At 31.3% G+C, this 26,456-nt stretch overlaps 1 protein-coding gene across 3 annotated transcripts in view; it reads right to left on the bottom strand.

Annotated features, from left to right (window-relative positions):
- Window positions 1-4,060: 4,060 nt before the first annotated feature.
- The window catches only part of FZD6 (frizzled class receptor 6), a 61,915-nt gene continuing 39,519 nt past the window's right edge, over window positions 4,061-26,456 (bottom strand). For all 3 annotated transcript variants that reach the window (XM_074267663.1, XM_074267646.1, XM_074267654.1), the window contains exons 4-7: window positions 24,514-25,531; window positions 23,170-23,318; window positions 15,127-15,555; window positions 4,061-4,328 (exon numbers count right to left, since the gene is read on the bottom strand). In XM_074267663.1, the coding sequence (XP_074123764.1) occupies window positions 4,160-4,328; window positions 15,127-15,555; window positions 23,170-23,318; window positions 24,514-25,531 (1,765 nt within the window). In that variant the 3' untranslated portion in view covers window positions 4,061-4,159. The remainder of the gene's footprint in view (window positions 4,329-15,126; window positions 15,556-23,169; window positions 23,319-24,513; window positions 25,532-26,456) is intronic.

Genomic DNA, 26,456 nt, shown 5'->3' on the forward strand with positions numbered 1-26,456 from the left:
ATTGATAAGAAAGCTACTTCCATATTGCTCAGAAAGAAGCTGTCAATCTCTACCAGTCTTCTCTTCATTCTCTGGCCATCTACTTGAGCTTTCACTTCATAAGACCTATGGATTCTTTGGATAAGAAACTACATTCTTCTGAAATAGTCCAGCTTCTCCTCCATGGGAATCAATAAAATAACTCAATTGATTTTTTAAAATTAACTACTATGTGCTAGGAACTTTGTTGTGCTAGTTATGAAGATCAGAGTATCATTCTATTATGGGGAAAAGGACAAAAGAATAAGGAGAGCAAAATACACAGTACTTATTACTTCTCTTGTTTTCCAGTGAACCTTCCCTTGCTTTTCTGTATCACTCTTTTCCACTCTCCCATTTTATGGGAGGTTAGAATTGCATTCTTCATAGGCTTTTTCCTATTTTGTTTCTCTTTGAAGTACCTCTTCCATTCCTTTAAGGAACATTTCATTCTCTTTAATAAGCTAGAGAGTAGAGATGAATTCCTCTAGCCTTTTCATTTCAATTATGTTAAGAGTACAGGGAGGGAATCCAAATATAGTACAATCCTCCAATGTTACTTCTGAGTCTTGAAGGAAGGCAAGGAAGCCAATAGTTAGATGTGAAGGGGAAAAGCTTTCCAGGCTTGGGGTGCAGCTAGTAAAAAGAAAAGGAGTTAGGAGACAAGTGTGTTATGTGCAAGGAAAAATAAGGTTACTACTGTATTGTAAATCATGTTAAAGAGAGTAAAGTATAAGAGGACTAGACAATTGGAAAGCTATCTCAATTATCCAGAAAGACAGTAATCCCATTCCTAAGGAACTGACATTGTGTATCTATTCTATAAGGTAGCTAATGGTCAGTGTTTGATAAATCTCAAGTATTAAGCCAAGGATTTCACCATTCTCACTTCTCTCCCTTTTTCTCCTACTATACACTCTAGACCTTCATCTTGCATTGCCTTAAATACTGCAATAAGGAGGATACTTCTTGGCATCCCTGCCTTCAAGCTTTTCCCATTACAACCTATCCTTCACACAGTTACTATTGATTTTTCTAAAATGTATGGCATTCCCCTTTTCAAGTAATTCCTATGGTTTCTAATTGCCTTATTCTAGAATCAAATATAAAAAATTTTTCTGGTACTTAAAGTCTTTCATATTTACATATATTATCTCATTTGCTATACACACACAGAGGATGCTTCCTGGATATCATGTAAACATATCACAGAAGGTACTATTTCATTTCTGTCTTCATATTCTCAGAGACAAACACATAGTAGGCATTTAACAAATAATTTTAATTATTCAAGGAGCCATGAATTCCTAAAAAGATTCTTATAATTGGAACAGCAATAAATAAAAATTTATGGGTTTCTTTTTGCAAGTCCCCAAATTGTTGTTCCATGATTCTTTTGGGCTATTTGTATTGTTTTGTTTTGAGACCTCCCATAATTTATTATATTGTAACCCTCTACCTTGTTTCAGGAATCCTGTTTACAATCCTTGTGATATAATTTTTTTGATCCCTTTATCCTCCCATCTCCCAGCTCCTCATTTATTCAATGAAAACTTTATCTTGTATACTTACTTTGTTAGAAACAACTTAAGATAATACTACAGGCTTAACAGACGTGCTTACATACACAAATGTATCTCTATCAATGTAAAGTTTTCCTGAAAAATTATGATTGTGTAGTGAATATCTTCTCTTCAAGCACATATCAGAGAATCTAATTCAGATCTTGGTATAAAGCTTATGGAGGTTCATACAGCAAGCAATTGCTCCAGGAAATCATATTGCTCTCAAGTCAGGTCTATTTATATAATCAATCAGTCAACAACATTTGTATTAAATATACTATGTGCCAGGCACTGTACCAAATATTGGGGATAGAAAAAGAGAAAAATAAAATAAAACAATCCTTATAACTATAGAATACTCTGGGGAAAAACTGGCTTTAACAAACGATATTTTATTATGGAAAAGATTATACAAATGGTTGGAAAAATATACAAAGTCATATAGTTGAAATCTATATAAAGCTCACATTTGTAAATGTAAAAACATTAATATTTACATCATTTAATGTAGTATATTGAATATTTTCTTTATACTTCTCTACACGCAAAATAAACAGGAAAAATCAAAAGCATCAGGGAATCTTATTTAAGACAATAAATTACTAAACATTTTATTTGATATGAAATAAAACAATGTGAAGAAATATATTTAAATTTCAAAATATGCTAGAAAATTTTTTTTGGTTTACCATGATTACATTTCTTATTTTTGTGACACTAATATTACTGATACAAAATACACTGCAACAAAACATTCAGCAAAATCCTAAGGCACTTGAATAGATTCTATACAATTTATTTTTTAAAAAATCATATGGCACAAAGTATTTTGATTATTTTAAATGTGCCATTTAAAATATACCCTATTACTAATTAAGAGGCACAATTAAAAGTCCAGTGAAGTTTTGATACATCTTTCTGTGTAGGGAGAACACCTTGATTTACATTATATGCTCTATTGTACATTTTTGGTAAAAATTATCATACAAACTTTCTCTGATCAATAGAAATAGTATTTTCCTTTGGGGAGTTTAAATCAACTTATCTATCAATTGTGAAAGTAAACATTCTTAAGAGGTCATGAAACTTTTTTTTTTTTTTTTTTTTTTTTTTTTAAAGAGGGAACATCACAGACTCCTTTAGAATATTGTCTTAATGAGCTAAAAAAAAAAAAGTAAAATGACTGATCACAGAAACTTCATGAATAGCACAATACCATATTAGTTACACTTGAACAGCACCATAAATTCAGCTGCACAAAAGAGGTATTTAATTTTTAAAATCAATTAGGCATTTCATCCCAGTAGAAACTTCTAAAATTTCTATGGACATACAAATTTTAGATTTTAAAAAGCAGATGGCAAAAACACATAAATTGTCATTTTAAAAGCATGTAGATAGTGGATTGCATTTTGATAGGCAGAAAGGCACAGAAGTCAGAAAGGTAGATTTGGAACCAAGAAGACCTGGATTCAAATTATGCCTTTATAATAGCAAAGGGGCAAGTCATTTAACTTATCAAGTGGCCCTGATAATTCTCTAAGTTCAGAAGTTGTAGAGCAGGTATCCAGATGAATTGGTAAAAGGGTTTCCTATATGAAATCACAAGTATAATTTTATTTTATATTTTATATTACCCTGAACAATGACTATTGATAATAATATTAGCTAATATTTATACAGTTGTTTGCACTTTACGTGTATTATTTCATTTGATTCTCATGACATCTTATTTAAGGCAATAAGTTACTAAACATTTTATTTGACATGAAATTAAAATGATGTGAAGAAATATAATTTCAAAATATGCTGGGAAAAAGTTTTGATTTACCATAATCATATTTCTTATTTTTTGAGACATTAATATTACTGATACAAAATGTTGAATGTTCAGCAAAATCCTAAGGCACCTGAGTACATTCTATAGAATTTATTTGAAGAAGAATTATGTGGCACAAAGTATTTTGATTATTTTAAATGTGCCATTTAAAATATATCTATCTGTTACTAATAAGATAGATACTAATAAGTAATACTACTAATTTTTCTTTGAAGTTCAGTGTAAAAACTACCAATGACAGTGTTAAAATGAAATAATGGCACAACAGTATAGTACAAAATTTAAATAGTTTTTACAAATTTTTGTATACTTACTTTTAAAATAAAGAAAACAAGTTGGAAGAGTTAGATTAAAATTACTAAAGTAAAATAAAATCCTGATAATCTCACAAAAGTGAAATGTCAACCTACAATAAAATAAACTTTAGGACAATGTTCATTAACTTAAGACAAGGATTCTTCTTTCCACCATCTCCATATTTGTCCCATTATCATTAAACCTGTGCAATTCAGTTCTTTAGGCCTTTTGCTATATCATTAACCTCTTTATAAACTGACAAAGCATTCTTGAAATCTCTTCTCTCCATTGTAACAGGAGGCAATGTAACTCTATGTGCAAAATGAGAGATACATACAAAGGCATTTATAAGGTTTAGTGCATTGTTCTTTTCCAGTGTAATATGAATCCCCTTTGGGGTTAGCAGTTATAAGTGAAGTTGTGTAGAGATTTTCCTTTTTCAAGTATCTGAATTATTTCCAGAATTCTGTTCTTTCCCAGTGTCCAAAGCAGAGTGGATAAGTAGTGATGTAGAGCCTTTAGGACTACCTGGTTGTGAAGTGCTGGATATTTGCAAATTGCTACTCTGTAGTAGGTGAGTTTCAGGAAAACTGGCTTTTGGGGTTACCCTAAAAAGAAAAAAAAAAGATTATTTGCAATGTAAGTTAAATACATTGAAAAATACATCCTCACAAAATTATATCAGACTTAACCATATTGTAAGAACAATAAGATTATTAATTAGAATTTGTACAAATCTCTCCAGACTTTTAGCTGTCATGCTAGAAATACTTACATCATTGCTAGTTTATGATCAATATGTCTTTCCTATCTACTAATTTTTTTTTAATGGAGAATGGAGGATGTCATCTTCTGAAGCTGATCTAACAAAGAGATAATAGGCAGAAGTCTGCCTTAATGTAAAGTATTTTACTAAAACAGAAGTATATTGTTATACAAAGTAAAAACTGTATCTGAAAAAGATAATTTTTTGTATAAAACAAATATTACTCGTATATTATATACAAACAACAAATGGAGTTGGTTAGGGTTATACAAAAAATATATTTTCCCACTGCCAAAGAAGTTGCATCTGAGACAGTAAGATACAACCAGACTTTCTGCTGTAACTTTTAATCAGTATAAGATATTAATAAAAACTGACAGATTTTTCAAACAAATGTCTTTGTGATGCTTTGGTTGTTCTGGCTGATGGAGCTATGAGGTAAAAAATACTAGCAGAACTGTACTAGTTATTGCAGTGGAAAGAAAAAGCATGTACTGGGAGTCTGGAAAACCTAAGTTCAAATCTAGCCTTATGCGCTTACTAGCTTTGTGACACTAGGCAAGTAAATTAATCTGTGGCCTTATCTGAAAAAATGGAGATGATAAAAGCACTTACTTCTCAGTGCTGTGAGGATAAAATGAAATAACATTTGCAAAAAGCTTTGCAGACCTTCAAGTGCAGACCACAAATGCTACTGTAAAGTATTATATAAATGCTAATGTTGTGGTAGTTATGAGAATAGAAGCAAAATGTGAAATGAATGCAGTACTTTGTGAATCATTACATCTCAGCCTCAGATAATGATTGTAAGATTCCAGATCCACACAAAGCAAGTTACAACACTTTCCAATTTATTTCTATGATTATCTGGAATTCTATTGTTATTTAGTTCCAAACAACTAGGAAATAAATTTCAAATTTTATGAAAAATATCTGAAATTGTAAAATTTGGGGCACCATGTACTTACTCATGTTTTGTCCAAAACATAGCACCTTTGTTAAAGATTAATTAGTAGTAGACAGGGATAGAAATCCACATCATCAGCTTTAGTATAAACCATAAGTCCCTTTACTTGTATTTTGAATAGCCCAAGTTAGCCAGGAAAAAGCTTATTTTAGTCACAAAAATTAGCCATTAGTCATAGACATGTGGTTAATTTTACCCAGATGCCAAAAAGTTAATTCTAAAAAAATCTAGAAACATTACCTTAGAATGCTTTTCTATTACTTGAAAACATTATGTAAAGGAACAGAGAGTGAAAAAAGACAAGTCCTATTTTGCTTCCTAAATTAGTAAAATAAAAAATAAAAAAAACTTATTTGATTTGGTAGTAGAGGGAAAGTAGAGGTAAGATAAAACATTGGAAATTATTAAAATTCTAAGTCACCTTATATTGTTATTTTTAACATTTCATTGAACACCAAATGATGTTACAGAAACTCTTTTCTAAAAAAAGGTTCTGCCTACCTCCACTGGTTTCTTCTTGCCATTCATGTTCTGATTATGTTGCAGCATCTGCTAAGCTACAATAGTTAAAAAAAAACTCCTTAAGAGGTAGATTTTGTCTGCTATAACTCAATCTCTAGGCCAGCATGGCTGAAAAGAGTCTGACTTTTATTTCATATGGGATAAGTCTCCTAGAATCCTTAGTCTCCTTTGTTGTATCACATCCATGTTCCAATCCTTAACTGTGGCTACATCTCTAGAATCTTTACATCTTGTCCCTGGCCTTTTCCTCAGAATGATTTCACTGGCTCCCAGGGTTTCAACTACAATTCCAGGCTTTAAAAGATGAGATTAATGTATTATTCACTTCCTAACATCACAATACTCCTAATTCTTTTTTTTATTGTTATTTGTAGAATTTTTTATCTTCTATAATCTGCATCACTTAGTTCCCAAATTCAGTATTTTTTTTATTAATAGTGATACAATATCTTATGTCACTATGCATACTTTTGCATAGGTAAAGTATCTTATGGCTAGAAGTTTTTTTAAAAGCAGTTATCAATGGTCTAATTCTTTATCATAAAATCCTTACTTTATGCAAGTTACTTAATAATATGTTCTGGAAACCAAGGATTTTATGGGAAACAAACTTTGCCATAACCTGGAAATGATCATTTTGAATATTTTGGGTGAAACATTATTTTATATTTTATTTCTTGATACAAAGGAACAATAGAAATTTCTACTTTATAAAAAGATTTACTGAGATGGAGGGATCTATGTTCATTGTTGGCCCTTAAGTTTAGATATTTTTGGTAAATGTTATGTGACAAGCAGGGAGCTAGAGAGTTCACAAAAGCACAGAAAGGTTACAGATTTAAAGCACAGATTTTAGATTTTGACCTAAGAAGGATGTAAGGGGTTATCAGATCCACTCTCATTGAAGAAGCTAAGGTCCTAAAGTTAAAAGACTAGTACATGATCAAACAAATAGTAACTAACAGAGCCAAATATGAATCTATGTCCACTGACTATAAATCCAGTATTCTTTGCCGTTAAAATCAACCAATCAATAAGTAAGCCAGGCATTGTTCTAAGTGTTAGTTGTACAAAAAAAAAAAAAAAAAAAAGTCTATGAATTCAAAAGGCTGCCAATCTGATGGGGGAAACAACATATGAGATAATTTGTACACACAAGGTAATTATAGAATAGATCAAATGTCTATTCTATAAATGTCAGAGAGGAAGCATTAGCAACTGAAGAGAACAAGAAAGGCTACCTGCAGAGGATGGAATTTAACCTGAGTCTTGATAGAAGCCAGGAAGTAGAGAAAAGGCCAAAATATTCCAGGTGTGGGAGACAGCAGTGCTAAGACAAAGTTGGGAAATCAGAATGTACAAGGTTGCAAAAAGAAGAGGACAACTGTATCATAAAATTTTTTTAAAGAGAATAATATTTAAGAAGCCTGGGAAGATAGAATGCTCTGAATGATAAACACACCAAATTTGTTATGGAATAACATTTTCACAATTAAAAAAACCCTACAAACACAACTCTTTTTTTGCATATCTTTTCTACTTTTACATCCTTCAAACATATCTCCCTCCTTCTTTCTACTCTCAGAGCCACCTAATCTAGTTCAGATTCATCCCAATTCTCACCTAGATTACTGGAATAGTTTTCAAACTGGTGTCTCTCAATTATAAATCATCCTCTCTATTCATCTGCCCAAAATTATTATCTTTTTTAAAGTCTTGATGTGACCATGTCACTTTTCATTAAATAAACTCCCTTGGTTTCCTCCTATTACTTCCAGGGCCAAAATATAAATTCCTCTGGATCATAAAGGTCTTCACAACCTAACTCCATCTTATATTTCAGATTTTCTTAAAAGTTATAGATTTTATTTACTCCTTTCAACAATCTAGCCTATGTCTCTGTGTCTTTGCATTATCCCTCAAGCTTGTAAATATTCTCCATCCTCACTTCTACCTCAAGTTCTCTTCAAAACTCAGCTCAAATCCCACCTTTCACAGGAGCCCTTTCCCAGTTTCACCAGATGCCACTGCCTTCTTTTGTGAAATAGCTTTTGATCTCTTGTAGATTTTCATATTTGTCTCTACTGCCAGATCTCTTTTCGAATAAAAACTATTTTTACCCTTATTCATGTCATTAGCATTTAGTATAGTCCTTGGAAAATGGTACATGCTTAATAAATGTTTGCTTATTACTATAGAAATTCTTAATAATGAAGTTTTCCTTTAGATATTTATGTCATAGCATATTGATGCTATTTCTTTTCTACATACTTATGAGTATATATGTTTCCCCCCCCTCCTGACATTATATAATTCTTTACTAGCACACACTAGGTGCTTATTTAATTTCTGTGAACTGACTTCATTATCTGCTATATGTTTAAGTATAATATGGTTTCCTTATTATATATTATTATTATATATTATATTATATTATAACTCATTATAGTATCTATTTGTAATGTTAGATTGTTTGAAGACCTGAAGATGCATTTTTATATTCAGGGAGGTTTAGCAAATTTACTCCAGTCCCTCACTTAAAATCTATATGCTCTAAATTTTTTTCTAACAAATTAATGGTTTTCCTTTTTAGCCCATTTTGTAATTTATTTCCATTTTATGGATGGGGTTAGTCCATGTTACAGCAAATGTGTGCATACCCTTGCCTTTGGCTTCATCCAGTCCCACACTACTTCATTATATTTTATTGCTATAACTTCATTTTACAATTTTTTTTGTCCAGCTCAACGTGTGTGTTTTTTAGGATTCTTCTTCCTCTATGAATGAACTTCACCTATAGAAACCTGCCTGGTTCCACAAAATACTAAGTTACTTGATCAAATTTGCCTTTCCTTCTCTGGGACAATTCTTTCCCATTCCTCAAGCCCAAAGTTATTCTCTTTAGGGTGCCTCAATGACTTTATTCTACTTGGGTTTTTTTTTTTTTAACACTGTTTATTTCTGAAATTATCTAGGTCGAAACTTCCTTTTTAACAAACTTCCTTTTAAAAAACAATTTAAGACAGTAAGAACAATAGCCATATCTGACAAAGTATGTTGTGTTTTTTTTAATAAGATTTTTTTTTTAATCACAAAGAGGGATATTTCATCATGTGTTCTCTGGGACCTGAATTAATTTTAAAAATACTTTATTATATTATCATTTAAAATCTCTATGTTCAATTGAACCCCTTATAACAAAAAAAATCAATTATGCAAAAACAAAGTATGACCATATTACATAATAAATATAACATTCTATTCTGTAGCCCTATCTTAGTGGAGGTGGTGGTAGAGAAGCAGAGGTATGTATGTTTCACTATCTGTCCTCAAGGACCACCACTGGATTTTCAAGTTCTCAGAGAATGATTACAATATAAATGATATCATTTAAAAAAATAAGTCAATGTGCTTGGTTTTGATTATTTCCTTCACAGTTTATACAAGTCTTCATATACTTCTCTGAATGCCTATGCAATAGTTTTTTTGTCTGTTTGTTTGTTTTAAAGACATCTTAAATTGGATAGAGCACCAGCCCTGAATTCAGGAGGACCCGAGTTCAAATCTGGTCTCGGACACTTAACACTTCCTAGCTGTGTGTCCCTGGGCAAATCACTTAACCCTAACCTCAAAAAAAAAAAAAAAAAAATTTGATTTAACAATTATATCCCTTTTCCCTTGGTTCCTTGGTTACTCAGTCAAATCATATAGACAGTTGAGTTTCTCTTTTTACATTTTCTTTGCATAATTCCAAATTAATATCCAGAACAGCTGGATCATTTCACAATTCCATCAATAGTATGCCTGTCTTTCTCCAGTCCTTCTAATATTGACAATTCCCATCTTCTACCACCTTTGCCAATTTCATGGTTTAGAGTGAAATCTCTTGAGTTATGTTAATTTTCATTTGTCTTATCATTTTATAATCAGAGCATGTTTAAATGTGGTCATTTGGACTTTGCATTTCATATAAAATCTAATTACATTCCTTGACTTTTTGGGGAATGGCTCTTGGTGTTCTATCAATTTTCTATTTTGGATGCCAGACTTTGAAGTAATATTTGATGTTTCCAGCATCTGTTGACAAAATCATAAGGTTTTTTTTCATAAACAACAAAGATTTATGAGCAATTATGCTAACGATGAACCATTCTTACATCCCTTGTAGGAATCTAACTGGGTCAAATCAATAAACACTTATTAAATATCTGTGTACCAGGCATAGTGATAAGTACTGGAAAGAAAAAAAAAAAAAAAAGGAAAAACAGTCCTTACCCTATAAAAAGCCTACAAACTAATGTAACCTACAATACATAAAAGGTATCTGAAAAGAGTTGAGAGTGGGGGGGAAAGCACTTATCTATGTTTGTGGAATTGACATCAACCAGAGCAGCTGATGGAAAATGAAGTTATCTACAAAGTCCAAAGTCCTCTAAAGAAGGCCTTGGGAGAAGGTGCTAAGGCATCCTAACTAAGGGTGCTTAGGTACTGAATATCAAAACCTGAGTCAATCTATACAATGATGATATTTGAAGTTATAATTTATCCTGGAGGAATTATGATGTTTGTAGAGTTGACTTGTCTAGGGTTACACAGCTAGTAAGTGTCTGAAGCCAGATTTGAACTCAGTAAGAGGGTCTTTTTGACTGCAATATCTAACAGATCTCATATCTGTCAAAACCATATCTGTCTTAGAAAAGAAATTTGGCAAAATGTTTTTTGTCTCTATATTTTAACTTTTTTTTTTTTGGTAGCATAGGTAGGTATTGTTCTTTTAACATTTGATAGAAATCAGATGTAAATTCAGCTAGCCTGGGCTTTCATTTCTCTTTTAGCAGTTTATTTACTTAATTTACTTGACTGAAATTTGGTTAAAATATATATTTTTATTTTGTTCATGTAAATTTTACATTTTGTACTCATTAAATTCTCTTGAATTCTCAGTTTTGATAGCATATAATCTCATTATTTTCTAATTCTTTTTATTTCATCACTGTTGTGAATTTCATTTTCTCTATTTAAAAATGGCAATTTGACTTCTCTTTTTCTTGTTTAGATATTTTTGTTATTAATCTTTTCAAAAATTACTTAATTTTGCTTATCAATTCTGTAGTCTTTTCATTTCAAAGCTTTTCTATTCTAATTTTCAAGATTCTTATTTTTCTGTACTTGATTTAGGATGGTTAAATTTATTCATTTCCTAATATCTTTTATTCAGTTCATTTATTCTAGCCAATTTAAGAAATAGAAAATTTTTAAATGAAGCCTGCTTTAACTGTATCCTATAAATTTTGGTAAGCAAAAATCTGTTATTATATTATTTGCTGTTTTTATTTTTTGTTCTTAGATTCATTCATTACACATGTCACAGCTTAATTTCTAACGAAATCTATCTCTTGCTACAGTTGTTATTGCTATTTTTTTTACTGCATTATGATTTATAAAGCATTCATTTATTATTTGCCTTTTTTACATTTTAGTTTTTTTTTAACTTAGCATATGATCAATTCTTATAAAGATATTATGAATTATTAGAAAATGTATAATTTAATATACTTTCATTCAGAAGTCTCCAGATGTTGGTCAAGTTTAATTTTCCCAACAATCTGCTCAGGTCCATATTTTAGTTTATATTATAAAATGGCATTGTCTTTGACAATACTTGGAAAGTAAATCAATTGTTTCCTCAGTAAAGGTATTTTTCTGGGTTCTGTTGGTTGCCTTGTTATGTTAGTAGTAGATTGCTATCAGTTAAATTTACTCTGTATAAAATTTACAAAATCAGTACCATTATTTCTGTTGTCTGCTTCCTATTTTTCATTGCTAATCAATGTTTTTTTTTCCTTAAAAAATATACATTTGTATGTGTACACATAATTTTCATGATATTCTCTGAAGTTAGTCGTGCCTAGTACCTATAAATTCTTTCATGATATAAAGGTATAAGGTTTTGTATATCTTTAAATTTTTAATTTTTCTCTTATCTTTTTTACAAACTATTCTTTCCCACATGTTAATCACATGCCTCATCTTTTCCCACTTTCATATTTTGCATAACAGCATATGCTGATTTAAACTTAAAGTGTCCTATCAAGTTCCTTATGGAAAGTCAAATCTTTTAATCTTCTAAAATGGATACTGGTTTGGAAGTTAACAATTGTTACTTTTGCAAAATACTTTTTTTTTTTACATGCAAATGTGTAATTAGAATGTATTTACAGGACAGCAAATTGGGGGGGGAAGAGAAGTTAATGTTTTCTCATCCATTCTGATATGTTTTCAATAAAAAAAAAAGATTTTAACATATTCATAATAAATCATCTTTAATATGTTGTTTGTAATTTTTATCCAACTTTAGGATCTAGTCAAGAAAACCCCAAATAAAGTCACAAAGAGTTGGACACGACTGAAATGACTAAATGACAATAAAATGAAAGGCTATTTTCCTCCTGAAAAATTAATGCATATCTACCACATACTTCTAATTTTTCCTATCTTAACTTTTATTCTTTAAACTAGTACACTGATACTTTTTGCCTTCTGTCTCATGTGATTAAAAAAAATGCACAGATAATTTTCACATGCTTGGCTAGCCCTAGCCACATGAAAATGAAAACCAGTATTTCATTTCTTAAGTCTTTTATTATTGGCTGAAATTAATTTTCCATTGTTTCTTCAGTTTGGCTATTGAATACTTTGCTTACTTATGGGTTCTTTTGAAAGAATTATTCATTTTTTTTCCTTTTTTAATTTCTGTTTTTCTTCTTTGATAGACTCAACTTTGCAGAAAAAATATTTTGGGGTACTAACTGATCTCTTCTCAAAATATTATCTTTTAATTTCTTATAACCAGTAAGTAAGTTTATGTTATTCTCACTGGTTCTTTTTGGACTCTAAAAGTTTCCTTCCTTGCTGCTTGCAAAATTTATTCTTTGAGAATGTAATTCTGAGCTTTGATTATGATGTTTCATGACAGTTGGAGTTGTGTGGATTCTCTGAATAGATAATTTGGTATTTGCCTCTAATATATAATATAAATTTAGTGTAAAATATAAAGATATGATTCTTTAATAATATGGTTATCAAAATTTTCTTTTTTAAATTGTGTTGACAATGTTACTAAGTACTTTTCCTTTCATTTTGTTCCTTTCTTTGAGTATTTATTCATTTTTCATTCTTAATCAACTTTTGTCTATAGTAATGATTGAGTGTCCTTGCTAAAAAAAAAATCTTTGTCATTAAAATTCTGAACATTATTTAAGATATTAAGGAATAATAAGGATTGGAACTGATAATTCCTCTGTTGATTATACTCCCTTCTCTAGGATTGCCAGAGTTGGATGAAGTCCAATTAGAAAAAAGTGAAGATGACAATTGCAATACCACTGCAAGAAGAATGCTACTGGCCATTGTAGTTATGTTTGTTTTGTACCTTTAGCAATTCCATAATTCTGGATTCAATTCTTTCTGCAAATTGTCTTTCTTTAGTTTTCTGGCTAGTTACTAGATACTATTGTGGAGAAGTTTGAGGAAGGTCCCTCAGTATATAGATAAAAGGGATTCTAAAACAACAACAACAACTACTACTACTACTACTACTACTACTCTGTTTTTTACGCTTATTTAACTCATTCTTTTTGGCTACTTTTCCCTGTTCTATATTAAATCTCTGCAATCAAAATCATGTTTGTGGTTTTCTTTTTTTTTTTTTTAAACATTCTTCTTCTTCTATACTTCTACACTGTCTTATCCTTTTATTGTTTTTGAGTGTTGTGGCTGCTCTGATTCATGAATTTTAACCTTCCCTTGGAACAAAGGGTTAACTCTAAAATTCAGTACCTAACACTGTAAAAGCTATGAGGGGCACCAGGCCAAATATGAACTGTTAGAAAAGGAGAAAAATTCAGGGGTGAGAGGATCTCTACCTGCCATGAGAATAAAGATTTATCTCCCTCTTTCCAGGAATAAGCTGAAAGATTAAGTTGATATCTAAAACCATGGCAGCTAAAGAGCCACTGAAGATTTATATGTAGGAGATGAAGGAATCCAGGGAGCAGAAACACTGTAGCAACACCAGGAACAGAGTGCTGAGATGATGTTTAGTTGTTTGGTTTTTTAAAAATGAGAAATATGAAAGGTTCTTTCACTTTTTTCTCTTCCTGTTATTGCTAAGATGTTTTCACGTGGGAGATTCTTTATTTTTACTATTTGTTATGGTGAAAGGAAAAAAATCCTAGGATTTCATCATCTGGGGATTCCAGGAACTGATTTTTCAATTACTCAGTTTAATCTTCGTTTAGAGATCCTTTAATTTACATTACAGTTTTAATAAGTATACCATTCTTTTGGTTCTGCTTATTTCATTCTACATCAATTCATACAAATATTCCCTTGTTTCTCTGAATTTCTGCTTCTTATACTGAATAACATTCTATTACATTCATATACTAGATATTTTACTCATCTCCACTTCTTCAGCTGATCTCTCCCTTCTTCTGTAAAGTATATATTTATTAATGAAACCTAAGATAACTAACTTTTTAGGTGATCACATTATACAATTATAGCATAATAATATTTTAGAGATAGAAAATCACCTAGTCTAATATTCTCATTTTATAGATGAAGAAACTGAAGCCCAAATTCACACAGATAATATATGACATTAGCACACAGGATATCACACAGACAACATATAAATAATATAGGGATAGAACCAGGACTTGAAATCAGATTTTTTTGGCTCCAAATTTCATATTCAATTTATTATGCCATGGTTGGTATATTTGAATCTGCAGTCCACTAATATCTCTACATCTTTTTTCATCTGAATTATAGCCAAAGTACATCCTTTACTAGCTACATTTGCATAGGTTTTTTTTTTTTTTTAAACTAAAATGGAGACCTAGACAATATCTCCAGCATATGTTAACTCTATGGAAAAACTAAGATAAGAATGAAGTAGTTTAAAGTAAGTGAAGAACTTCATTAATTTAAATCCTCATTAAATTTCATCTTGTCACATTTGGCCCAATGTTCTAGCTTAATTCATTTTTTTTCCCTGATGCATTACTCTGTCAACCAAAGTAGTAGCAATCTTTCCTATTTTACTGAAATGCCTGATCATGGCTTTAAAAAAAGAAAATCTTACCTTCCTTCACTCCGCACACTTCCAGATATACTGTTCTTATCATTTGGATTTCCTGACTTGCATCTTCTTTCTATTTGTTCCACAGACAGTTTAGAACTAGAATCTGCAGGTGATGCATGCTCTACCACATTATTTTCTCTTGTTTTCTGACTGCAGGATCCATCTGCTCCCGTTTCTCTCACAGATGTTTCTGGGGATGTTTTGATTTCTGTCAAAGTCTCTTGTCCTAAGTAATCGTGGTTAGCAATCGCTACTGCAGATATTCCATGATTTGCTGAAGCTCCTGTACTGGTTCCCATAGATTTGGAAATTACTTTTAGCTTATGTGAACTTGATTTATAATGCTTCTTTTTATGTTTAACTTTAGAATTGTGTTTTAAGAAAAATTCACAAGATTCTTGCAGCACTCTTCTGCTCTCACTGATGGGACTAAAAGAAAACCCCAGGAATAGTATTAATTTGGTAAATAAACATTAAATATTTTATAAAGTCATAAAATACTGCATATATCTTATATCAGGAAATTCAATACATTCAAAGTGCCTAAAATATTCAGGTAACTGTACAAATAATCTATAAAATCCAGGATTACAAATATAGTTGATATCCTTTATTAGAAGGAATACAGTGTTGGTAAATGCACTCGAGAGGATCAGCGAAGCAAAATCTCAATTCTGCATAGATTATGCAGATGTTGGAGGATCTAGTAAATTAAGCTGGTGAGAGCAATAAGATGATGAGACTGGTAAATTGCAAACTGGCCCAAAAAAAAACTCAACCTCCAAACCTGGAATCAATTTATTAAAAGCTGAATAAACAATCCAATATTAATGAATCTTCAGAATGGCATTCAGAAAAGTTAAGAAATGGCATGGAGTGAATAAGCTATAATAGTGGTCTCTGTTTTCAAAGTTAGAAAAACTTAAAAAAAAAAACTATTAACAAATCAAGATCTCATTGATTTTGACTCACTAACCTAGAATTTCTAAAACTCACAAAACTGAAAGGGACCTCAGATATTATCTTGCTTATAAGTCATTGATAATATTCCCAACAAGAGGGTATTCAACCTCTGCTTTAATAAACCTCTAGTTGGTTATGAAGAACTCCACTAACTCATTTTATTTTTAGACACTTCAAAATATTGGAAAGTTTTCTCCTATTTTGAATTAAAATCTTTCACTCATGAAATTTAATTTTATTCTTTAGAGCCCAGAAATCCAAGTCTAATCCTTCTTCCACACAATAAACCCTTATGGGCCTATCCCTTCCTCTTCACGCTAAACTTTACTATTTCCTTCAATTCGTTTTCATATAGCATGGTTTCTAATGTTCTCAAAATCCTGGTTACTCTCCTTTGGGTATATTCCTGCTTGTTGATACCTTTCAGAACTAAACAGGATACTATAAATTTCTAATTACAGAAAATTATAATTATTACTATTATTTCTAATTATAACATTTCAAAAGAAAACTAGCAGATCCTCAGTCAGGAAAGTTTTAACAATTCACTTACAATTCCAAGTATATTTCCTTGTTCAATTTAGGATTCTTGTTTATACGAGCCTAAATATATAATTTCATTCTCCCCTGTAATTTAGGAAACTTAACTATGATTCCTAAGACACAAGACAAAATACCCATTTGAGAGCTATACCCTGCTTCTGTCCTGTAAAGGAAACAGTATTTGTAAAGCTTTGTTAGTTTGACAATATCCCTAATATTATCTTGAGATGCCTCTTCCTATATGAGATAAAAAAAAAATTTGCCAAGGCCATACAGACTTAAGCTATAAGCCAAGGGACTATTTGACAAGATCACTGTTAAGTCAAAAAGTCAAAATGTCCCAAAGAGAACATCCAGAAGTAGAAAATAAGCAATAACATCACATTTCTCTAATAATTAAAGCACTTAAAAGTCCAAAACAGAGATCAAGAAGTGAGGATCATAAATAAAACCCTTTGAAACCTGTCTTTTTTCATGGATAAAGAGTCATTCATTCAGTATTGAGTGCCTAAAGACAGTTATGTATTACTCTAACGAGGACCAGATAGATATGGAATGAAATATGTATGTATCCTTGTGAAACAACAAAGACAAATAAATAAGTGTGCATTTCTGTGCTACTGAATTCAGTATTTGTTACTGAGTAGATCTGAACATCATATTTGTCTTGGAAGATCTTGACATTGTAGTTGCTCATAACAAAAGTGCAATTTAATCTTTGCCACCTTAAAACCATGAGAGCAAAGAGGGATAATCACTTGCCTCATTCTGAACATTTAACATAATTTAAGGTCACATCTTTTTTGACTGCCCTATCACACAGTTAACTTATATTCAATTTGCTAGCAGATCATTTAAAAACCCTAGTTCTTTTTCAGACAACCTGTTTTCTTCCAAGAATTTGTACAGTTAAATTTCCACATCTATGTCAGAAGTGGGGATATATGTAAAGTGTAACACTTGGGTTCCGGAACCAAACTTAATATATTTAATATGAGGAAGAAAAGAAATTTGGTTATCTGAAAAAGATCTAGGGTTTTTAATAGATGGAAAGCTCAATGGGCCAATAGTGTAATATAGTAATCAAAAGAAGCTAACATGGTTCAAGGGTACATTAAGAAAATAGCAGATAGACTTGGTATAAAGCAAAATGTTTAGAATTAGAGCTAATTATTCTAAACAGAAAATCTAAGAGAGGAAGCAAGCTACTCTTAGGTCAGTGGGACTGTTCAAGTTTTGGTTCTAACAAATGCTGACTTGTGTTTCTCTAATTAAATAACAAATTTTCAGTATCCTAAGTAACTTTATAAGATTATAATTTACAGAATAATAGTTGACCTAAATGGTAGAAGTAGTTTCATTGAGTTTCACAATGAAATAATAGGTGGAGATCATAAATGATCACTGACTGACTGATAGGATTAAAAGATCTCAAACTAGAAGATTACCTATTCCAATCTCTTGACCTTTACAGAGGAACAAACTAAGAATTTAATTGTCCATATTGAAACAAAATACAGCTCTCTAAAATTGAAATAGGCTGCCTTAGTAGTTCCTGGAAATCTACAAGTAAAGGCTGGAGTGACCACAACTAGGAATACTGCAATAGATTCTAAGTATAGCTTTTTATAAATGACACCAAATTATACTAATAAACTATATGATATCCAAAAGATTGGCAACTGAGAAAATGCAGTTGGATATGTGAAGACACAGTGGAAAAAAAAGTTGGACTACAAATGAACAGGAATAGGACAGCTGGCTGGTTTGCTTTTGAGAAAATGTATAAGGCTTTTAATGATCTCCTTTCCCTGAAAAAAAAGATTCTCCTGGGAATCAAGTAATATAGTTTTCAGAGAATTAATGATATGATTATACAAAGGATAATGGAGACAAATATGGTGAGTGTGAATATGTTGTGATGCTTTATCAAAAAATAGCATAAAAGATACTATAAAGAGGTATTACTAGAGAAGGAGGCAGAGATAACAATGTAGTAAGAGCAAAGGACAACAGTAATTTATTGATAGCCCATATATTCCACTGATATCCCTATAAGGACAAAAATTCAAAGGAATACCACAAACACGATCCTTTCCCTCTACAAGTGATGGGAAAATATGGACAAGAGTCAGAAGATGAAATGGTGTGGATAATTTTGGACCTGTATATTTGAAAGGAGTACCTACATTTATGAGATAATCAATGTATGACATTTAAGAAACTATAGGTGCCAAAGGAAATACAAAAGAATAAAAATATTTGTACCCACAGCCCTAGACACCACTGTTATGTAATAAAGGGTAAGAAATATAAAAGTGGTACAAATAATTTGGTCCTACTAATTTTTATGTACATGTCCTTCAACAGTATCTGTGAGCCTTAGTTTCATCATTTAAAAATTAGGATTTTTAATATTTTCTTAACATCAACCAAAGCAGGAACATCACAATGTCACTCCAGTCATCTGACTGTGATGTAAGATTGTGGAAGTGTACTAAAAAGATTAAAAAAAACTAAAAAAATTAAATTTATATAAAGGGCTGGAACTCTGAAAAGGTATACTTGAATCAAGGACAGCAAAGTGCTTATAGTTAAGTACCTAATCAGTGTGAGATAATGGTCTCCTAAACATATACTTAATGTGATATGGTGATGTAATGGCTCTTCTAACAGTTGCTCAGTGTGCTGTAGTGTTGTAATCATACTGTGTTTAAGGGAGTCTCAGATACAGAAGACTCTCTCAGCTATAGCCACAAGAGAAGACGCCAGACTCCAAATTCTAGAATCCAAACTCGATCTCTGACCAGCCACGTGGTGGCTCTCCTGTCTCCTTCACTTCTCCACTAAGACCAAAGACTCAGACTGATCTCGAGGTACTCCAGAAAGCTAGTCCAACATTAAAGAGTGGGTAGACCTGACATAGAGAATTCATATATATTAATGATGCCAATTTAAAAGGTACTGAAAAACTTTACAAGTTATTTCAAAGAGGGGAAGATTTCAAAAGAATGGCAAAGAATACAGATAGCTTTAAACCAAAAAATGTAACAAAACCTCAACTTCTGACCCATATACTTAATTTTTCCTCTGTAAAACCTTTAGGAGAATAACATATGCATATTTGAAGGGCATCCAATGAAAATGAGAAAGGATGGTTTTCTACAATAGACTACACCTTCTCAGGTACACAAAAAGACAGAAATACAATCAAGACAATAAAATCTGTGGTGTTTGTTAATTTAAAAAATAGCATTGGATTGAATGGAAGAAAGTGCTGTCTTCAAACTAAATATCTGACATGCATACATTAAGATCATACAAGTTTTGAGAATATAAACTATAGAAATAACTTTGTAAAAATCCTGAATATGAACATTAACTGAAGTCTTAGTTAGGAAGATATCTCATCAAAAGGATATACCAGTATGATAAAGCACTTCAGAACTGGTTTTAGATTTGGATTTAGAATTGGAACCAGTCCAACTGCTATGAATCTATTCCTTTTTATTGAGAGGAAAAGTGAGATTCAAACCACTCCAGTATCTTTGCCAAGAAAACCTCAATGGGGTCTTTAAAAGTCAGACATGACTGATATAAATGAACAACATATAAAGTGAGATTTGCCTTAAGTCTCATTGATAGCAAGAAGAGAATCTTGATTTGAACCCAGGTTCTCTGACTCCTAAAGTGCAGAATTTTTCCCAATGTATCATACTACAGGCAGGGCCAGATCACATTTGGAATACTGTGCAGAGCTTTTTAAAAAGCCAAGTTATTTCCTGCTATAAATATTCATCTTTTTAAGTAGCAATACTACTAGTAGTAATACCATGTGGGAAAATAAAGGAATACTCCAGTCTTAAAAGAATCATAATTATAGGTAATTCAAATGACAATAGAAAGCACAGTGGGTACTGGTTCCAGTTATGTTGCCAATGATAACTTGTATATAGAAATGAAATAAAACATGTATGGAGAGGAAGTGATCATGTAGCAGAAGTAAAGGACAACTTAAATACTAGAATGGTACCAACGATATGGTAAAAGACCCAGAAGAATACTTCCATGTAGCTGGGTAAAATATTCATGAAATATAGGAAAAAAGCAGACAAGAATTAGATAAGATGAGAGATGTAGAGGGAAGGCATCCTCCTCCAATGATAAAAGGAGTATTCAGATCAAAGAGATAGCAAAACTAAGTAAAAGTCACTTGCATTCTGAATTCAAACAATAAATATTTGAGAATCTATTATATGGAAGTTATTGTGCTACTTTGGTATTTTAGCTATATTAACATATTTTCATAATTTATTGACATATTGGCACTATGACCATGAAAAAGTTATTTAACTGAAGTTCCCTCTAAGTTACAGATGAACTGCTGAGTTGCGTGGGTGGAAGGAATTTCCATACCAGAAGTCACAGAGATAAAATCACAGGTCCAAACAATTTCTCCTAATCTAACTTTTCATTGCAAAATCCCCTATTCAACCTTAGTAGTGAATTGAAGAATATGGGACTGACAAACTGGTTATTTTTAATTCAGAAAACATGATTACTAAGTTCTAGCTTAGCATTAATATATGTATGTTAATTCCCAAATTATATTTTTATTTTTATTGTCTCCCTCAGCAAAATGGTCAGCAAAATGGTGACAATATATGGTAGCATTTCCACATAATAAGTTATTCTGATAAAAGAAAACACGATTTACAAATATACTCAAATGAATTATGCATTTCCAAAAGAAACAGCTAACTCAAAATTTCATAAGGCAAAAGTTGAAATTAAGAAATTATGGCTTATCCTTTTTCTTTTTTTAGCATTTTTCCCCTGTATATCAATGGGTTTCCATACCTATAAAGGACACTAAGTCTTGAAAACATAATTTTCATTAATTGACCATAATGTACATTAGAGGAGCCAAATTACTGCCTACTGCAGCAAGCAGGCAAATTTACTCAATGCTTATCTGAACCAAATTACAATAAATTGGGAAATTTTTAACAAAACAAAATTATAATGTAGACAATATTAATTTGCTGTTATTTGAGTCAAGATGTAATCTATTTGTAGTTTGTCACCACCAACACAGATGGTTTCTTTTGCTTATATTTTTATTTGCTTTTTAAACTGGCAAAAGCAATTTTAGATTTAGTAGGCTACCCACCAGAAGGGCAAAGGACTTGCCCAAAGTCACATACTTCCTGATTACAACATTGGTCCTTCTAGTCACTCTGCTATATTACATTACATTAAGCACTGAACAAACATAAGTAAAACATTTATTTTTATTTTTTCCTCAAATTTTAAGTGTCTAAGTAAATAGCATTTTTTTAATTTTTAATTTTTTTAAATTTTTTTTATTTTTATAATATTATCCCTTGTATTCATTTTTCCAAATTATCCCCCCCCTCTACTCCCTCCCCCCGATGACAGGCAATCCCATACATTTTACATGTGTTACAATATAACCTAGATACAATACATGTGTGTAAATACCATTTTCTTGTTGCGCAATAAGCATTAGATTCCGAAGGTACAAGTAACCTGGGCAGACAGACAGTAGTGCTAACAAGTAAATAGCATTTTTAAAGTACATTTTCTTTTTGAAAATTTTCTTCAATGAAATTCTTTCATCTCAAAAAAGCATGTGAAAAAAGCTAATTCATACTTTTAGATTATTATAATAAGTAGGTTATTCCAATTAATGCAAAAGTAGGTAATATTATTGTATTTTTTATAGAATAAGATAAGCCAAATGAAAAAGCACTGTGAAAATACACACAGCTGGTCTTTAGTGAGGGAAAGGTTTAACAAAGTAATAAGAAAGAACGTAATTAAGAAAACATTTCACAGTCAATATATTTTGATAGGAACAGTGATAAAACACTCTGAGAGTGCCACTGATACCTTAATACATATTTAAACAGAATTCTAATGGAGACAGCAAATCAGTTATAGTGACATAGAAAACAAACACTGTATGAATCTCTCATTTGAGGTTTATAACAAAATATGTCTGTTAACAACTGTTATAATTAATATTAAATCAAAATTTCTAATTGACATTAACTTCTATTCCTCGGCTGAGTGCCCACTAACTTCAGACAATATGTAATACAGCAAAACTCCAGAATAATAAGAACATTTTATGGTTCCTTGATGTTTGATGTAATTTATTCCAGGCTTTCTTTTGATACTCTGATTAAATCCTACCTTTAAACGAGGCCTTTTTTGATCTCACCAGCTGCCAGTGTTGTCTTCCCTTTTTGAGATTAACTCCCATCTACTCTGTAATTACCTTGCTTTTATCTAGCAATTCTTCATTTTTCTCCCCTCCCCATTAAAATGTGAGTTCCTTGAAGGCAGAAACTGTGCCTTGGGATACACAGTAAATACTTAATAAATGCTTGCTGACTAGCTGCCAATCTGCACATTTCAATATACAAATTTAACTATTTCACATTTAGCTATTAAATACACACACACAAAGAATTACATTTTTAAAAATTTTTAAATAGTATCTCTTACTCTCTCTTGCGATTTCGGTTGAAAAAACTGGCCCATTCTGTGCAAGTCTTTTTGCTTCCCACCCAAAAGACTGCAGAGATTCCAACAATCAGTGTCATCAGATACTTTATCATAAACAATGCCAATTCTGGACGTGCTAATGTTTTTGCCTAATGAAGAAAATAAAAATGGAATTAGTTTTACAGTACTGCTTTTTAAGGAGTATAAAAGTTTTAGATAAAATTTAGCTATAGAATTAAATTATATTTAACATGACATAATAATAGCATTTAGCTAACAAACAGGATTGTTGTTGCAAGGATAAAATAAATTTTTGTAAATTTTTAAAACTTTTTGCAAATCTTTAAGGTCTATTTAAGTACTAATTATTATATAAAACAATGTTACATTCATTATAAAAGAAAAACTACATGGGATAAAAAGAATTTAAAACACAATAAGATTCTTTATTGCATTTATAATCAAACTAACAAGGAAAATAATATCTATCAAATATAGCGCTTTAAGAGAAAAAGATTGGAATCTACTAAAAAGCCTTTATAACATTATCTGCTTTCCATTTCTATACCTTCTTCCCCCCATTTCTGAAAGGTACATTTATAGTAGCTAAAATATCTAGCTCTTTGAATGCATTTGGTTAATTCCTATTTTTATATTCACTTAATGCAAATGATAATCTAAATATTTAGAGGAGGAACAAGATAAATAAAAATTACCACTGTTTTGTGTGTGTAAAGATTTTATTGTAAAATCAGAGAAAAGAAATGGGCATATCTTCTGTTATAATTCCAAGTTCACACTTTCATCATGATCTATTTAAGTATTTAGTCACTGAAAAACCAAATAAGATCAGGAAGAAAACAAATTAAACCATATTATATAATATGCCTGTTCTAGGTTTTCTACCTCTAGTTTATTTCTCTGTCTTAAGAGGTGTGATTGACCAGATCAGTCTATGGATTATAGCTTGTTTAACATATGTCTTAATACTGATACTTAGCAAGTGAAAGTTTAAAAGTGATCCAGTTTAGAAGAATTAAACAAAAATTGAAATCCTGAATTTTTGCTCCTGTGGTAGAGTTGTTTTTAGCAAAAAAAAAAATATATATATATATATATATATATATATATATATATATATATATATATTTAAAAAAAGATATAGATATATTTGGTGGTACCAAGAACTAAATAAATCACAAACTCTAAAACATGCAATAAAGGCCAATTCTAATATGGATTGTCTAAATGCAAGTGTTAGTTATGTTTGCCATAAATGTGTTTGTCCATTAGCTAAATGACACAATGGCTGGCAAATTATTTATTATATATGGTTGTTTTTACCTGATGGGGGCATGGGATATGGTATCGATGGCAATGGTCAGAGACCCAAGTTGTTTCCCAGGTAATCCTGTATATCTGCTCATAGACATAACATCCAAGAAGTGTCACTAATGGAACAAGGTACAAACCGCTGAAGACTCCAATTCTAATCATAAATTTCTTGAGTTTTTCTTGATTTCTCCCATCATGCTGTATAACTTGCCGTACATGATTTAAAGAAATGATGCCAGCTAAGAGAAGAGACAATCCAACAAACACACAAAGGCACAGAGGCAGCAATACAAAGTACCGAGAAGCATATAGGTCATAAAGGCCAACAAAACAAACACCACTGATGTTGTCCCCTTCAACTTTGTTCATAGCTAGTAACATAACTGTCAAGAAACCAGGCATCCCCCAAGCAACTGCATGAAACCACACAGCCTTTTGTTCAATTGCTTCACAACTCCACTTTCTTCCTGCAGCTAAGAACCAAGTAATGGTAAGAATCACCCACCATACAGTGCCTGCCATTGTGAAAAAATACAAAAGCATAAAGAGAATAGTACAAGCCTTATTTTGGGAGCCCAAAACAACTGTTTCACCAAGTTCTAGTTTTTCATCTGCCTTATTACAAGCTGTGCTATTGCCTAGCAAAAATCCAATAAAGTACATTAATGATACAATGCTGTAACAGACAGAATAATATATAATTGGTCTTTCTGGGTACCTAAATCTTTTAACATCAATTAGAAAAGTCAGGAAAGTGAACAAAGTTGCACAAAGGCAAAATATTGAAACAATTCCAATGAAGCTTTTTGCAAATTCCAATTCATCATTTTTGAAATACATGTTAGGGCATGGAGGTGCACACTGGTCAATTCCAAGAAATTTGTAGCCTTGTCCACCAGATGTCTTCAGATGCCTTGGACACCAAAATCCATAGTCTCTTTGAACCTGTTCTGGTGTTTTCGGTGGGTCATGAAACTTGGTAGTAAGATCAGAAGCAACTGGAGCAGTCTCATCACAATACTGCAATCTGCATGAATTATATAACTTGTTAAAATGAACTTCAACTATTCCATAGACTATATTCTTTTAATACAAATACTTCTGAAACTTAAAACACACGCTTGTGTGTTTCACAATTTGGGGAAAGCATATGAATTAATCACAGGAAAAAATTTAACATCAATTAAAAATTTTATCACAGCTAAGAATAAACATTACAAATATATTGGGAAAATGGCACATTTATGAATTATTTTCTTTTAAGCACTTGAAAAAATGTCTCCACTAGGCTTAATCCCCAAGAAGATTACTGACAAGAGAATAGTTTCCAATATACATCAAAATAGTTGCAGTAGCACTTTTTGTAATAGCAAAGCTTTGGAAACAAAGTAAGTGTCCATTCACTGGGGAATGGCTAAGCAAACTATGGTACATAGATATAAAAGAAAATTGCTATGCTATAAGAAATGATGAATAAGATGAATACAGAGAAGCATGAATCAATGCAAAATGAAATAAGGAAAGAAAACAACATATACAATGACTATACCATTATAAATGGAAAGAACAGACACGTACCAAAAATAAAAACATATATAAAACAAGTGTTTAAAAATTATAAAGAACAAGCATGGTTCATAGAAGACTTCCCAGCATTCAATCCTTTGCAGAGGCAGGAGGTCTATGATTTTGATACATCATTTATACTTTCAAATTTTTTTCAATTCTGTTGATTTTCTCTTCTTTTTTGTCTTTAAAAAATATTGTGTGTATTGGACTGTTCATTCAGAGGGGAAGAAAAGGAAAAGTGGGGAAAAATTTTGGTGATATAAAAAACTTATTTAAAATTACATTTACAGGGACCCTAGAGACTAATAGGATACAAGTTGTGCTTACTAACTATAGGTGTCACCCAAGGCTCTTTCCTGGGTCCTCTTCTCCTATGGTTTCAC

The sequence above is a fragment of the Sminthopsis crassicaudata genome, chromosome 1 (genome assembly GCF_048593235.1).
Source record: "Sminthopsis crassicaudata isolate SCR6 chromosome 1, ASM4859323v1, whole genome shotgun sequence".
Classification (NCBI taxonomy): domain Eukaryota; kingdom Metazoa; phylum Chordata; class Mammalia; order Dasyuromorphia; family Dasyuridae; genus Sminthopsis; species Sminthopsis crassicaudata.